This window comes from Salmo salar, chromosome ssa13 (genome assembly GCF_905237065.1).
Source record: "Salmo salar chromosome ssa13, Ssal_v3.1, whole genome shotgun sequence".
NCBI lineage: Eukaryota > Metazoa > Chordata > Actinopteri > Salmoniformes > Salmonidae > Salmo > Salmo salar.
The window spans coordinates 58,101,324-58,116,093 of NC_059454.1; the positions used below are offsets into that span (position 1 = coordinate 58,101,324).

Sequence of the window (14,770 nt, forward strand, 5' to 3'; positions counted from 1 at the left end):
ATTGTCCTAAGACAAGGCCGAGTATAGCCCACAACGATCTCCGCCAAGGCACAACCCAAGGGGGGGGCGCCAACCCAGACAGGAAGACCACGTCAGTGACTCAACCCACTCAAGTGACGCACCCCTCCCATGGACGGCATGGAAGAACACCAGTAAGCCCTGTCCGCCTCAGCTGACCACTGCAAGCACACCGGGCCCCACTTCAGCAGTGAGGTAATGGGAGCCGCTACCTGACCAAAACCCCGGATAAACCTTCGGTAGTAGTTGGCAAACCCTAAGAACCGCTGCACCTCCTTTACCGTGGAGGGAGTCTGCCAATTACGCACGGCTGAAATGTGGTCACTCTCCATCTCCACCCCTGAGGTGGAAATGCGATACCCTAGGAAGGAGACGGACTGTTGGAAGAACAGGCATTTCTCAGCCTTGACGTACAGGTCATGTTCCAACAGGCGACCAAGCACCCTGCACACCAGGGACACATGCTCGGCGCGTGTAGCGGAGTATATCAAAATGTCATCAATATACACCAATTCACCCTGCCTGTGCAGATCCCTGAAGATCTCGTCTACAAAGGCTTGGAAAACTGATGGCGCATTCATCAACCCATACGGCATGACGAGGTACTCATAGTGCCCTGAGGTGGTACTGAAAGCCATCTTCCACTCGTCTCCCTCCCGGATACACACCAGGTTGTAAGCGCTCCTGAGATCTAGTTTGGTGAAGAAGCGCGCACCGTGCATTGACTTAATTGCTGTGGCTATGAGTGGTAGCGGGTAACTATACCTCACAGTGATCTGATTCAGGGCCCGATAGTCAATACACGGGTGCAGACCTCCCTCCTTCTTCCTCACAAAAAAGAAACTTGAGGAGGTGGGTGAAGTGGAGGACCGAATGTACCCCTGACGCAGGGATTTGGAGACATATGTTTCCATAGCCTCCGTCTCAGCTTGTGAGAGGGGATACACGTGACTCCTGGGGAGTGCAGCGTCTACCAGGAGATTTATAACACAATCGCCCAGTCGATGGGGTGGTAATTGAGTCGCCTTCTTTTTGGAGAAGGCGAGAGCCAAATCGGCATATTCAGGGGGAATGCGCACGGTGGAGACCTGGTCTGGACTCTCCACCGTAATAGCACCAATGGAAACCCCTAAACACCTACCTGAGTACTCTCGTGACCACCCTGTGAGAGCCCTCTGTGGCCAAGAAACAGTGGGGTTATGACAAGCTAACCAGGGTAGGCCCAGCACCACGGGAAACGCAGGAGAGTCAATAAGGAAGAGACTAATTCTCTCCTTGTGACCCCCCTGCGTCACCATGCCCAAAGGAGCGGTGACCTCCCTAATCAACCCTGACCCTAATGGTCGACTATCTAAGGCATGAACGGGGAAGGGCACGGCCACGGGAACAATGGGGATCCCTAAACTATGGGCTAACGCTCTCTCAATAATATTTCCAGCCGTGCCTGAATCGACGAGCGCCTTATGCTGGGAATGCGGGGAAAACTCAGGGAAAGTGACACACACAAACATATGTGCAACAGAAGGCTCTGGGTGAGAATGGTCCCGGCTCACCTGGGGTGACACAAGAGCGCCCTGCCTGCTGACTCAATCCCCAGAGGAACCAACCCGGCACCGACCGGCAGTGTGACCTCTGCAGCCACAGATGGTGCACGAGCTGCAACCCCCTCCGCTCTCCCTGTGCACCACCCCTCCCAGCTCCAGGGGTATAGGAGAGGGGGTGCGGGAGGATGGAACCACCAGACCCCGATCAGAACGTCCGCGGGTAGCCAGCAGGTTGTCCAGCCGGATGGACAGATCCACCAGCTGGTCGAACAAGAGGGAGGTGTCTCTGCAGGCCAACTCCCGACGGACGTCCCCGCGCAGACTGCAGCAGTAATGGTCGATCAGGGCCCTGTCGTTCCATCCCGCGCCGGCAGCCAGGGTCCTAAACTCCAGGGCGAACTCCTGGGCTCTCCTCGTCTCCTGCCTCAGATGGAAGAGGCGTTCACCCACCGCTCTACCCTCGGGCAGGTGGTCGAAGACTGCCCAGAAACGGCGGGTGAACTCCTCAAACTGGTCCAACGTCGCATCTCCCTCGCTCCAGACGGCGTTGGCCCACTCCAGGGCTTTCCCGGTGAGGCACGAGACGAGGGCGGACACCCTCTCACGGCCCGACGGAGCCGGGTGGACGGTGGTCAGGTATAGGTCCAGTTGTAAAAGAACCCCTGGCAGTTCGCAGCCTTTCCATCGTATTCCTGGGGCAGGGAGAGACGAATCCCACTGGGACCAGGAGGAAGAGGGGCACTCAGGGGAGACCCCGGTTGTGCTGGTGGAGGCGCTGGAAGAACTCCCTCTCTCTCCCAGCGGTCCATTGTCTGGACAACGCAGTCCATGAAGTTGCCAAGATGGTGGAGCATTGCTGCGTGCTCCCGGACGTGCTCCTCCACCCCTATACCCAGGGTACCTGCTCCTGCTGACTCTATAGTTTGGTCGGTAATTCTGTAGTGCAATGCGTACTGGCGGCAGAGAACTCAGGCGCAGGAGAGCAAAAACTGATTTACATCGGTGTCGTTTAATATCCATAAACCACCGTCAACATAACAATATAATAAATGGGTCAAACAAAACCCGGTAAATACCAGCATACCGTGCATAATCACTACAAGAAACAATTACCGACAAGGACATAAGGGGGAACAGAGGGTTAAATACACAAAATGGAATTGATGGAATTGGAACCAGGTGTGATGGAAGACAAGACAAAACCAATGGAAAATGAAAAGTGGATCAGCGATGGCTAGAAGGTCGGTGACTTCGCCCGCCGAATGCCGCCCGAACAAGGAGAGGGACCAACTTCGGCGGAACTCACTTCACATTTTGTTGTGTTACAGCCTGAACTCAAAATGGATTAAAAAAAATAATTCTCACCCATCTAAACACACAATACCCCATAATGTGAAACATGTTTTTATAAATGTTTGAAAATGTATTGAAAATGACATGAAGAAATATCTCATTTACATAAGTATTCACACCCCTGAGTCAATACATGTTAGAATCCCCTTTGGCAGCGATTATAGCTGTGAGTCTTTCTGGGTAAGTCTCTAAGAGCTTTGAACACCTGAAATATATAATATTTACACATTACTATTTTTTTTATTCTTCAAGCTCTGATAGCCATTTTCAAGTATTGTCATCGATTTTCAAGCTGATTTAGGTCAAAACTGTAACTAGGACACCCAGGAACATTCAATGTTGTCTTGGCGAGCAACTCCAGTGACGATATGGCCTTATGTTTTAGGTTATTTTCCTGCTGAAAAGTGAATTTGTCTCCCAGTGTCAGTTGGAAAGCAGACTGAACCACGTTTTCCTCTAGGATTTTGCCTGTCCTTAGCTCTATTCCCTTTATTTTTATCCCACCCCAAAAAACTCCCTAGTCCTTGCTGATGACAAGCATACTCATAACATGATGACGCCACTACCATGCTTGTAAATGTGAAGAGTGGTACTCAGTGATATCTTGTGTTGGATTTGCCCCAAACATAACACTTTGTATTCGGGACATAAAGCTAATTTGCAGTTTTACTTTAGTGCCTTATTGCAAACAGGATACATGTTTTGGAATATTTTTATTCTGTACAGGCTTCCTTCTTTTCATGCTGTCATTTAGGTTAGTATTGTGGAATAACTACAATGTTGTTGATCCACCCTCAGTTTTCTCCTATCACAGCCGTTAAACTGTCTAACTCTTTTAAAGTCAACAATGGCCTCATGGTAAAATCCCTGAGCGGTTTCTTTCCTCTCCAGCAACTGAGTTAGGAAGGACAACTGTATCATTGTAGTGACTGGGTGTATTGATACACCATCCAAAGGGTACTTAATAACTTCACAATGCTCAAAGGGATATTCAATGCCTGCTTTTTTTGTGAAAAAATTCAAGCAGTGTGAGTACTTTCTGAATTCACTGTATATGTAATCAGCAATGTTAATATTATAAATATTATATTCGAATATGTAATATGCATAAATATCGAAGATATTTTTCATATGCACTGCACAAACTTAACTGAGGGATTGAATGTATTTTATTCAACAAGGAAAAGGGGCTTGCAGGGCTGGATTCAGTTTCAGTTTACTTCCATTCGGCCTTCTCCACACCACGGTCAATCTATGCATGCGCTCCACTGACCTTCCTCGGACATCCTAACAGTGAAACAGGGAAGACTTTATGTAAGCACTCCATTATCGTCACTGGGCTGCACAAAGCAATCAGGTGCTTTTGCAGCGAGAAATTGCCCATAAAACGTTCAGTTAGCATATAGACGCCAAACACTTTAGCCACGCACCCAACTCATGCCTTGAACCCAAGGGGACGCTCCTGCACTTCTCATTAGTATAGGCTCTGTCCAGACTGTTCAAACTGTCATCAATCTTCCACTTAAGATATGCAAAAGGGAAGCAACAAAAAAATCTAAGCAAGTCAACCACTCTTTGCTGTCTGGATCTGTGTGCAGCATCTATCTACCCTCCCAGTGGCCACATGAATTATGTAATGTTTATTGTAATCTACTACTACAATCTACCATCTGTCATGTTCCATACTGTTTGGACCTACAGTACATCATTAACTCTATTCTACCCTCCTCCGTCAGTTTTTGTTACGTTTGAGTGATTACTCGTGGAATGCAGCCATACAGTCATAATCTGTGCCGTGTGGGCCAGTAATCTGCTTGCTTGTGGATATTGCACAAGCCTTTGACTTTCCTATTACCCCTACTAACCTCCTAGGCCATCTTTTTATCTTCAGAGAGAGGGAGCTCTCCTTGTTTTTACTTCACTGTCCAGTTATGGTGTCAGAGGAGAGATGTGAATGAAGCGTAAAGGTTTGAGGCTGGATCAAAACAAAAGGTGCAGCACTAGACCATTTTCACTGGGTCACGGATGACCCAATAATCCTACAGTTTAGATGTATGGTAGGAGGTCTTAACATGATGGTTTTCTTCACCTTCACTTTCCATATACACTGACTGTATAAAACATTAGGACCACCTTCTCTTTTGCACTCAGAACAGCCTCAATTCGTTGGGGCATGGACTTGACAAGGTGTTGAAAGCGTTCCACAGGGATGCTGGCCCATGTTGACTTCAATGCTTCCCACAGTTGTGTCAAGTAGGCTGGATGTCCTTTGGATGGTGGACCATTCTTGAAACACACAGGAAACTGTTGAGCTTCAAAAAAACAGCAGCGTTGCAGTTCTTGAAAACACTCAAACCGGGGAACCTGGCACCTACTGCCATACCCCGTTCAAAGGCACTTAAATCTTTGTCTTGCCCATTCACCCTCTGAATGGCACACATACACATTCCAAGTCTCAATTGTCTCAAGGCTTAAAAATCATTTTTTAACCCGTCTCTTCCTCTTCATCTACGCTGATTGAAGTGGATTTAACAATTTACATCAATAAGGGATCATAGCTTTCACCTGGATTCACCTGGTTAGTCTACGTCATGGAAAGCGCAGGTGTTCCTTTTGCCCACTCAGTGTATATCTACAATATTAACTGCACTCTCATTGTATTTAATCGCCGCCTGGAAACACAGACCCTAAAAGGGATAAGGCCTCTTGAATGGACAGCAGCGAATCAGATCGCTCTGGCAATCAATAAAATGATCTGCTTTTAATGAGCCCTCGTTGCTGCAGAACACTGGTTGCCCCCAATACTCGTCACAGGCCCCCGGCCAAGACACCTGGTTTGGCGGTGAGTCATCAATACCAATCACTTCAAGCCATCCCTTGATTATCTCCACATGCTAAAGGGAGTCTGGGGGCCCAGATGCATAAAGCACCCCTTCTGCTCTTTAACTACAGCGTAGGGGAGAAGATCTGAGTGGCAACGCAGCATACTGCCATCTGGTTGGATCCAGCTCTCTCTCTGGATCCCAGAAAAGAAAAACTGTTGCCATGGCATGAGAAGAGCTTTTAATCATAAGCTGGAAAGCAAGGCCTCCCACCATGTGTGGATGAGTGCCTCACACATACAGTGGTTCCATGCTAAACATTAACCATCTATGCTTGCAGGGCCACGTGGCGCTAAATGCTAACCGTCTAGCTTGTGGGGCCGTGTGGCGTCCAACCCCACTGGGTACTGCTGTGAGCTACGCTCCACCGGTCCCATGGCAGTGCAGGATCCTAGAGTCCTGGAGCAACAGCGGTCACATGGTAGACCATTAGGCATGCATATGACACATTGATTGCTGACTAACAGGGATTTGATTGTTCATGAAAATATATAATAACTTAGCCAGCTAATATAGTCAGTCACTTATTATGCAAGTATTAAGTGCTAGGCAATTATGAAAATGGTAGCCCCATTACCTCAACGAGAGACAACAGACAGATCTCGGGGGAGAGTCACCTTGTACCTCACCTCTACCCTGCCAGGTTAATTGCCCCCTCGTGGATTTACAGGCATTTACCTGAGAATACTTCTTAGAGCAATGGCTACGATACAGTACACTCTCTCTCGGCTTTGTTTACTTTCAATTAGGCCAAAATACACACCCACCAGGTTATTTTGGTTCTCACATCAAAACAGGGAGGATTTCTCAATGAGGATAAGGCCAATGTAGCTAATACTGTAGGTAGGTTCAGTGGGTTCAGAGGTGCAGAGGCTATTCATTCTACAGGACCTCTAGTCTTCTGCATACAGCATGACTTATCCCCAGAGCTTATCTAACCTCACTATAAAGTAATTGGGGGTTAATAGCAGACATCACTGTGCGGGAACACCAGCCTCTTCAATCCGCAGCTGAATTTCCCCCTTCTCTTACCATCATAACTGTAAGGGAGTGTGAAGCAATAGAGCCCATTCGTCACTGATTTGAGTTGATTTTCGACTGTGCCTCGTGAGAGTTTTAATCAGAACATGCTATTTTATAATACATTAAAACAGGAATTATTTGTCTTATCAAACGGAAGTCGTGCGGGACTATAATTGTTGATAGCTTAGCAAGAGCACATACAGCAATGTGATGAACACGGCTGGCCTATTTAAAAGGTGTGATTTAGGATGACATACATCAACACTGACTCCAACTCTTAGTGTGTGGAAGTTCAGTTTCAACAAAGACACAGGAGCCAGAATTTAGCTTCGCAGACATTAACCCATGAGGTTGAGCATCTCTGAGCAGAAATTGAATTGTTGATCCATCCACAGACGATACAGTGGTAATTCCTTCATATATTGGAATAGACTGAAATAAAATCGTGTCAAAATCTGTCTCAAAGGCTCCACACGTTATTGGTGTTAATTATTTAGCTCTGTCATTGTGAAAGCAACTTTGGGCTATGTGTAGCCATGTATGAGACACTTGATGTCGCCGGATTGAGCAGGTTTGCGGTCATGTTTTTCAAGCACTGGCTTGGCATTTCAGGCACGAGAGAGCTGGAGTTCTGCATCTATGCTTCTTTTATTTATTCATCCTTCTCTTTCTACCTATCGTTCTCTCTATTTCTCCCGCTGGCTCACCCTCCCACTTTCCCTCTAGCTCTGACAGTGTCAGGGATGTTGATGGACCCAACTGCATGTGACAGTCTGACACACGAGTGAATATGATGGGCCTAATATGGTGGCCTCTGACCAGCCTGTGGAAATCATCAGAATACTGTGCGATGGAGCCTGAGACACAACAGCGGTCTGCCTCCCATCCACACCGCTGATTATGCCTCTGTGCCTGACGGTGTGTGTGGGGGAGGGGGGGGGGATTTTTGGGGGTCAGAGTCAGGGATGATAATGTCTTCTCTCTTTGCTCTGTATCCACCTACACATATCAGTGTGGCTCCAGAAGGCACAGCAGCACTCCTTACAACTAAAAGTTCCCCGACTTTAGCAAAAGTTCACCTCAAAAACAGGAAGTAGACACAAAAACGACATTCCCTCACCCGCCTGCATATGTAGTGCCTACGAGAAGACCTGTGTGTGTGTAAGGGATATGGTGAGCCTGTGCAGAGCAGAGGTGTAGTAGGAGGATGCAGGCAGTGCACCAATAGGTGGCACTCTACCCTTTTTTTGACCAGAGAGGAGGGTGACCCAGTGCTTTGGAGCGCATGGGCATCCTGTGGTCTGGACCAGAGGACAAGTGAAATTAGGAAATCTCTCTCTCGTACTCGCTCACACTCCTCTGTCCTGCGGCTTCTTTCAGGATATTGGGATAGAGGAGATAGAAGGAGACGGGGGCTTCTTTTACAGTTAGAACAGCCCCGTCAATACCTTCATGAATGAAAAATACATACGCCTGAGAGGTACTACACCGGTTTATGTTCATCTCTTTTCTCAATCTCCAGTTCGGTTACTTTGTTCTTTTCCTACTAAAAGGGCTGAAGGGACATATTCGTGGCTTGCCACATTACCCATCCCATAAACAACTGTACAATACATTTCTATCTGATTGGTTGAAAGGGATGTTTCATCATGTCATACATCATGTTTTGCGATGTGGGTTGTGCGTTTGACAAGGAAAGAAACACTCAAACATAATTAGACTTTATTCAACATGATCATTTACACACAATCCTGAGGGAAAGTATTGATGAGGAGTTTGTTAGTAAAACGACAGAATGCCTAAACACCAAAATATTGTTTTCTATGGCAATAAAAACAAATGGATTTTAATGTGCTAAATAGAGAATATAATGATAAATAATGCCTTGCAAAAGTGTTCAAACCCTTTGGATTACTTCACATTTTACAAAGTGGGATTAAAAATGCATTAAATTGTCATTTTTTTGTCAAAAATCTATACTAAATACCCTGTAATGTCATAGTGGAAGAACATTTACATTTTATTTATTAAGATAAAACAAAAATGTCAAGCACAGATTCAACTACAAAGACCAGGGAGCTTTTTGAAAGCCTCATAAAGAAGGGCAGTGATTTGTAGATGGGTAACAATAACAAATCAGACATTGAATATCTCTTTAAGCATGGTCAAGTTAATAATTATGCTGTGGATTATGTATTAAACCACCCAGACACATCAAAGATACAGTCGTCCTTCTGAATTGAGCTCCAGGATAGGAATGAAACTGCTCAGGAAAGTTACCATGAGGCCATTGGTGATTTTACAACAGCTACAGAGTTCAATGGCTGTGATGGGAGAAAACTGAGGATGGATCTACAACATTGTAGTGACTCCACAATAATTACCTAAATGACAAAGTGAAAAGAAGAGTACAAAACATGCAAACAAAACGTGTATGTGAAAGGGGGATACCTAGTCAGTTGTACAACTGAATGCATTCAACTAAATTGTGTCTTCCGCATTTAACCCAACCCATCTGAATCAGAGAGGTGGAGAGGGGGGGCTGCCTTAATCAACATCCACATCATGGGCACCCAGGGAACAGTGGGTTAAGTGGCTTGCAGAATGACAGATTTTTACCTTGTCAGCTTGGGGATTTGATCCAGCAATCTGTTGGTTACTGGCCCAACGCTCCTACACGCCAGGCTACCTGTCGTATGTAACAAGGCACTAAAGTAATACTGAAGAAAAAAAAACACAGCAAAGGAATACTTTTTTGGTCTAAATTCAAAGCCTTATGTTTGGGGCAAATCCAACACAACACATCATTGAGTAACTGCCTCCTTATTTTGGTATCAGCAAATACTGGGGAGTTTATCATGAGAAAAAGAAATAGGAGGGAAATAAGCACAGGCAAAATCTAGAGGAAAATCCTCCTGTTTCAGTCTGCTTTACACCAGACTGGGAAAGGAATTCAACCTTTCAGCAGGACAATAACCTACAACAAAAGGCCAAAGCTACCCTGTAGTTGCTTACCAAGAAGACAGTTAATGTTCCTGAGTGGCCAAGTTACAGTTTTGACTTAAATCTGCTTGAAAATCTATGGCAAAACTGGAAAATTGCTGTCTAACCATGATCCCCAACATCTTGACAGAGCTTGAAGAATGTATTAAATAATAATGGGAAAATATTGCACAATCCAGGTGTGTAAAGCCCTTATAGACTTACCCAAGATGAGTCGATGCCAAAGGTTTTTCTAACAATTATTTACTCAGGGACCTGAATGCTTCTGCAACGACTATATTTTAGTTATTTAATATTTATTAATCTAGAATTTTTCTTTCACTTTGACATTACAGAGTATTTTGTACAGATTGCTGACAAAAAAAGTATAATTAAACCAATTTGAATCCCACTTTGTAACACAATACAATGTGAAGAAATCCAATGGGTCTGAATGCTTTTGCAAGGCACTGTATATACAAAAGCTGCAATACATTTCAGATCAGTACAAATAATTAACATAATAGCCATACATCAAGCAGGATTTTTAAGACAGAAATAAAAATATAAATCTATAACTACAGTAATCATGAAATATTCACATATGCACAAAGACCAATGTGTTACCATAATGCTGCTTCATTTTCCCACTTCACATTTGCTTAGCCTGTGAATAAAAGCTAGCGAATAACAGTGGTTAGGAATCAATGTGACTCATGCCTGTAGCGAAATACGATGTTGAGGGGGCGGTAGATGTCATGGCCTTTGATACACAAAACCCCAACACTCCAAACCCCTAACAAGGACACTGAAGGGTCACAGGTCATGCTAGTGCTTGTCCCCCATAGAGACCAGTAAGTTTGCCATAAGCAGGCAGGTTGAGGTTGGACAAAATCAATAAGGTCACCAATACAGCCCCTCCATCTTCCTTTTCCATTTAATTCAACTAAATAACCACCTCAATAGGGCTATACAGTCAGGGCTATACATCAGTCACTCCTCTGCCTCTTTCTTTAGGTTCAGCCAGTCTTATTCAGAGACAACTGTCAAGAGGTCCCTTCCAGGGCCTGCCAGTGTAGTCAGAGCTGAAATGTTCTGTGTCCTCAGACTCCACATCAAAAGCAGAGATGAAGGTTCAATTTGCAGGCAGTCCATCTAGTTTTCCTTAGCAAAATATCACTACAATATCTGGGGGAACCTGGAAAGAAATGTAGAAAGGTAACAACAACTGGAGGAATATTAATGGACTTTATAAAAAAGTGAAACAGATGCTTGATGGTGTTGATACGTGTGTTGATAAGCTGCAATATGTGCTGCAGAGAGAGGCAGCCAGTGGAAAGACAGTCATGAATAACCAATAAACACACACACACATATGAATGTTGGATATATTTAGATGGCGCTACTCTGTGGATTTAATCATTTACCTCTTTCTTTTAATTGGAAATAGTGCATAATTATATGTAAATCCAGACTGAAGCTAATGAATGCATTTGGCATGATGCATAATTTTTTGTGAGAAGATGCAGTTCTAAATTAAATGTAAGTCTGTCATTTAATGAATAATTGCCAACCACAAACCACCTTAGCATCCTTTCATGTCCAATAACGACAGATAGAATTACATAAAAGTGCAAAAATAGAAAACATTAAAACAAACAACAACACTGACATTAAATAATATATCCATTGAATGAGAGGCGGGCTGTTGCCAGGGAACTATATTTGTATTCTCTGATACGCCAAACATAGCCAAGTAAAGTTAGCAAGGAGAGAATATTGTGAATTCATTAAAGTCCAGGGTTCAGTTTGAGTTGGTGGATGCCAACAAATACAGGCCTTGTGATTGATCTTTGACCTGCGTGGAGAGACCGATGATCCTCGCATTTATTTGGATTTGACTGTCTTACAAGATTGTCCCTGTGAATGTGTGTGTGTCTTTGGGTGTGTGTCTGTATGTGTGTCTTTGGAGTAATTCTGAATATTACAATGTATGTGAGGAACCAAGAACAACTCTTTGACGATTTGGCCTCATCAAAGAAATGTTTCATGAGAGGAGTGAAAATGAGCCAATGAACCGAAAACCAAAAGGGATTGCAAAGTTGAAATCTGGGGGAGAGAGTCAGTCAGAGTGGAGGCAGTGCACAGTACTCCCCTCGGGTGTGTTTTCCAGTACTGTCCAGGGTAGACGCAGCCAGGCCGTGTATTGTTTCACACAGACGAATTGACTCCACTGCCTCCAGTCCTGTGGCAGACACTCCCTACTTTTAGGAAAGTCCCTCTGTTTCAGACAGAGACCGGGAAAGGGCATTACACTTGAAAGAGAAGTGCCAATTCACATTGTTTCTCTTCAGGGGGAAGACGCAGAGGGATGTGTGAGAGAGAAAGAGATTGAGTACCTGTTTGAAATAGACTGATAGCCCTGGCCCATAAGCTATACTAAAACTTGAGCTCCCAGGTCAACAGTTGGCAGAGCCCTTCAAATCAGTCACACACTGAATGTAAAAAACAAAAAACACAATGTACAGAGGCAGCATCAAAAAGAAAACCTTGGCAAGCTTCTCTGTCATCTATCCAAACGGCAAGTGTCCTTGTGTTTGTGTGTGTATGTGTGTGTGTGCACGTGTGCATCCGTGTGAGATCAGTGAGGGGGCTCACTCCAGGACAGGGCTCACACGCTGTCTCTGTAACAAAGAAAAAGGAGAGAAAATAAGAACCCAGAAACGTGCAGTTATAACTACAGTCCAGTTAACAGAGACATTGCTGTGTGTGTGTGTAGTAGAGGGTGTACTGAGGGGGTTGGAGAATGCTTGTGGGCAACATGTGACATATTTTGAAAATAAATAAAGCTCTGCTGTCATCTTGTGAACGCAGGAGGGAGATGGAGTGTGTATTAGCACACACAAACGGCCCAGCAGCGAGCCAGCAGTGTGAACCGCCATACTGAAGGTGTTCTAATTTCATTCCCTCCCAGGTTTGGCATGCAGGGCCCTTATTATTTGAATCAATCCCTTGCTCATGGGCTGTCGACAAAGACCTTGCGAAACTAGTCCACCTCTTTCATTCCTTTCCTGGGAAAGTCTGCCAGGTATTTCACACCTACGCCTCCTCTGTCTATGTGTCAAACCAAGGGATTATTCGGAGCGAGCGCTCAGCCATCCTCAACCGTGTAGTACTGCATTTGGTGTTATGAAGAATGCCTGTTTCCGGTTTCCTATGGGTGTGTGTGTCTGTGAAATGTAATCAGAACCACAACTCTATTGATCTGTGTGGGCAACAGCACTACGAAGGAATAGATCCCTTTATATTGTCTTAGATAACTTTTTTGGGAAACCACTGACTAATCAAGATAGGAGGATGCTGTGCCATGCACGATGTCTTTAAAAAAAAATCTCAACATAAAAGAGATGGGAAATGGAATTCACCCTGATAACCCTGAAGACTTTCACAGTGAGCAGTCATGGCAAACTATTTGCTAACGTACATGGATCTATAAATGTTCATACTTCTCTGCCTGAATAAAACACACAGACATGCATGTAAACACACACATACACACACATGTATCATGCACGTAAATACACACATACACACACACACTCTCTCTCACACACGTACGCACGGACGGACGGACGGACGGACGGACGGACACACACACACACACACACACACACACACACACACACACACACACACGTAGGGTCAATACTTTCCCCTGAGGCTATAAAGACAAATATGTAAAATGAGGATTACAGTTTTACTGGCCCCTTATATTATCTGCCTGAGATGCAGTAATTTAATGATCATTAAACTAAGCTATAGCAAAGGCCTGTGCTAGAAAATAGGAATTTAGTTAGAAATTAGATTTTGTGGTTTTGCTTTATGAGAGACCAGGAAAGAGCTATTTTTCAAGTCTGGCATAAAGAGAGTTTATTGCCTATAGTTAGCTTTAGCTTCCACAGAGATGAGCAGTGAGAACTGGGCTCACAGAAGCCCTTTGCAGCAAATGTGTTTCCTTGATGTCTGGCCTAGATGGCCCTATTCATTAAAAAGCCACACAAGGCAGGTAGTGCCTAGTCTGGGTACCAGTCTTTTTAGCTAACATTCCACTCCTTGTCACTCCATGTCATTGCCAAAGCTCCTCAACATTCAATATGCAGCGGGATTTACGGCGGAGTTGCTCATTGGTTGTTGGAAATAACATTAATATTTTGCTGTAAGCAAGGGAAATGGTTGTATTTTGATGCCAAAAATCAAAGCAGAGGTTTTGTGGTTGGAATTGCAGTATGTATATAGTTTGATAATTTAGATTGGCGTTAGCAAATTTTGACAGACTGGTTTCATCTGGAAAAAACTAAAATGGTTGCTTATCAACCCTATACCAACTTGTTCTGTGGAGAAAAAAAAGTGTGCCAATATTTCATTAATCGTTGTGACTGGACAATAGCTGTGAGGGTTATCGAATCAGGATCAACTCCTCTGTTATCCTCAAGCTCAATTTGGTAGCGATTACAGCTGTGAGTCGTTCTGGGTAAGTCTCTCGGAGCTTTGCACACCGGGATTGTACAATATTTGCCCATTATGTTTTAAAACATTCTTCAAGCTCTGTCAATTTGGTTGATCATTGCTAGACAGCCATTTTGAGCATTGCTAGACAGTCTTACCATATATGTTCAAGCCAATATAAGACAAAACTGTACCTAGGTCACTCCTAGGAACTGGAGTGAATATTTGGTCTTGTGTTTTAGGTAATTGTCTTGCTGAAAGGTGAATTTGTCTCCCAGTGTCTGTTGGAAAGCAGACGGAACCTTTGCCTCTAGGATTTTGCCTGTGCTTAGCTCTATTCCATTTATTTTTATCCCAAAAAACTCCCTTGCTGATGACAAGCATACCCAACATGTTTTAAAATACGAAAAATGGAACTCAATGATGTGTTGGGTTGGATCTGCCCCAAACATAATGTGTTGT

General features: G+C 44.4%; 1 protein-coding gene across 1 annotated transcript in view; it reads right to left on the reverse strand.

Moving 5' to 3' along the window:
• Positions 1-8,525: 8,525 nt before the first annotated feature.
• LOC106567506 (gamma-aminobutyric acid receptor subunit alpha-6) overlaps positions 8,526-14,770 on the reverse strand; it is a 43,798-nt gene continuing 37,553 nt past the window's right edge. The window contains exon 10 of the mRNA XM_014136817.2: positions 8,526-12,486. Coding sequence (XP_013992292.1) covers positions 12,474-12,486 — 13 coding nt within the window. The 3' untranslated portion in view covers positions 8,526-12,473. The remainder of the gene's footprint in view (positions 12,487-14,770) is intronic.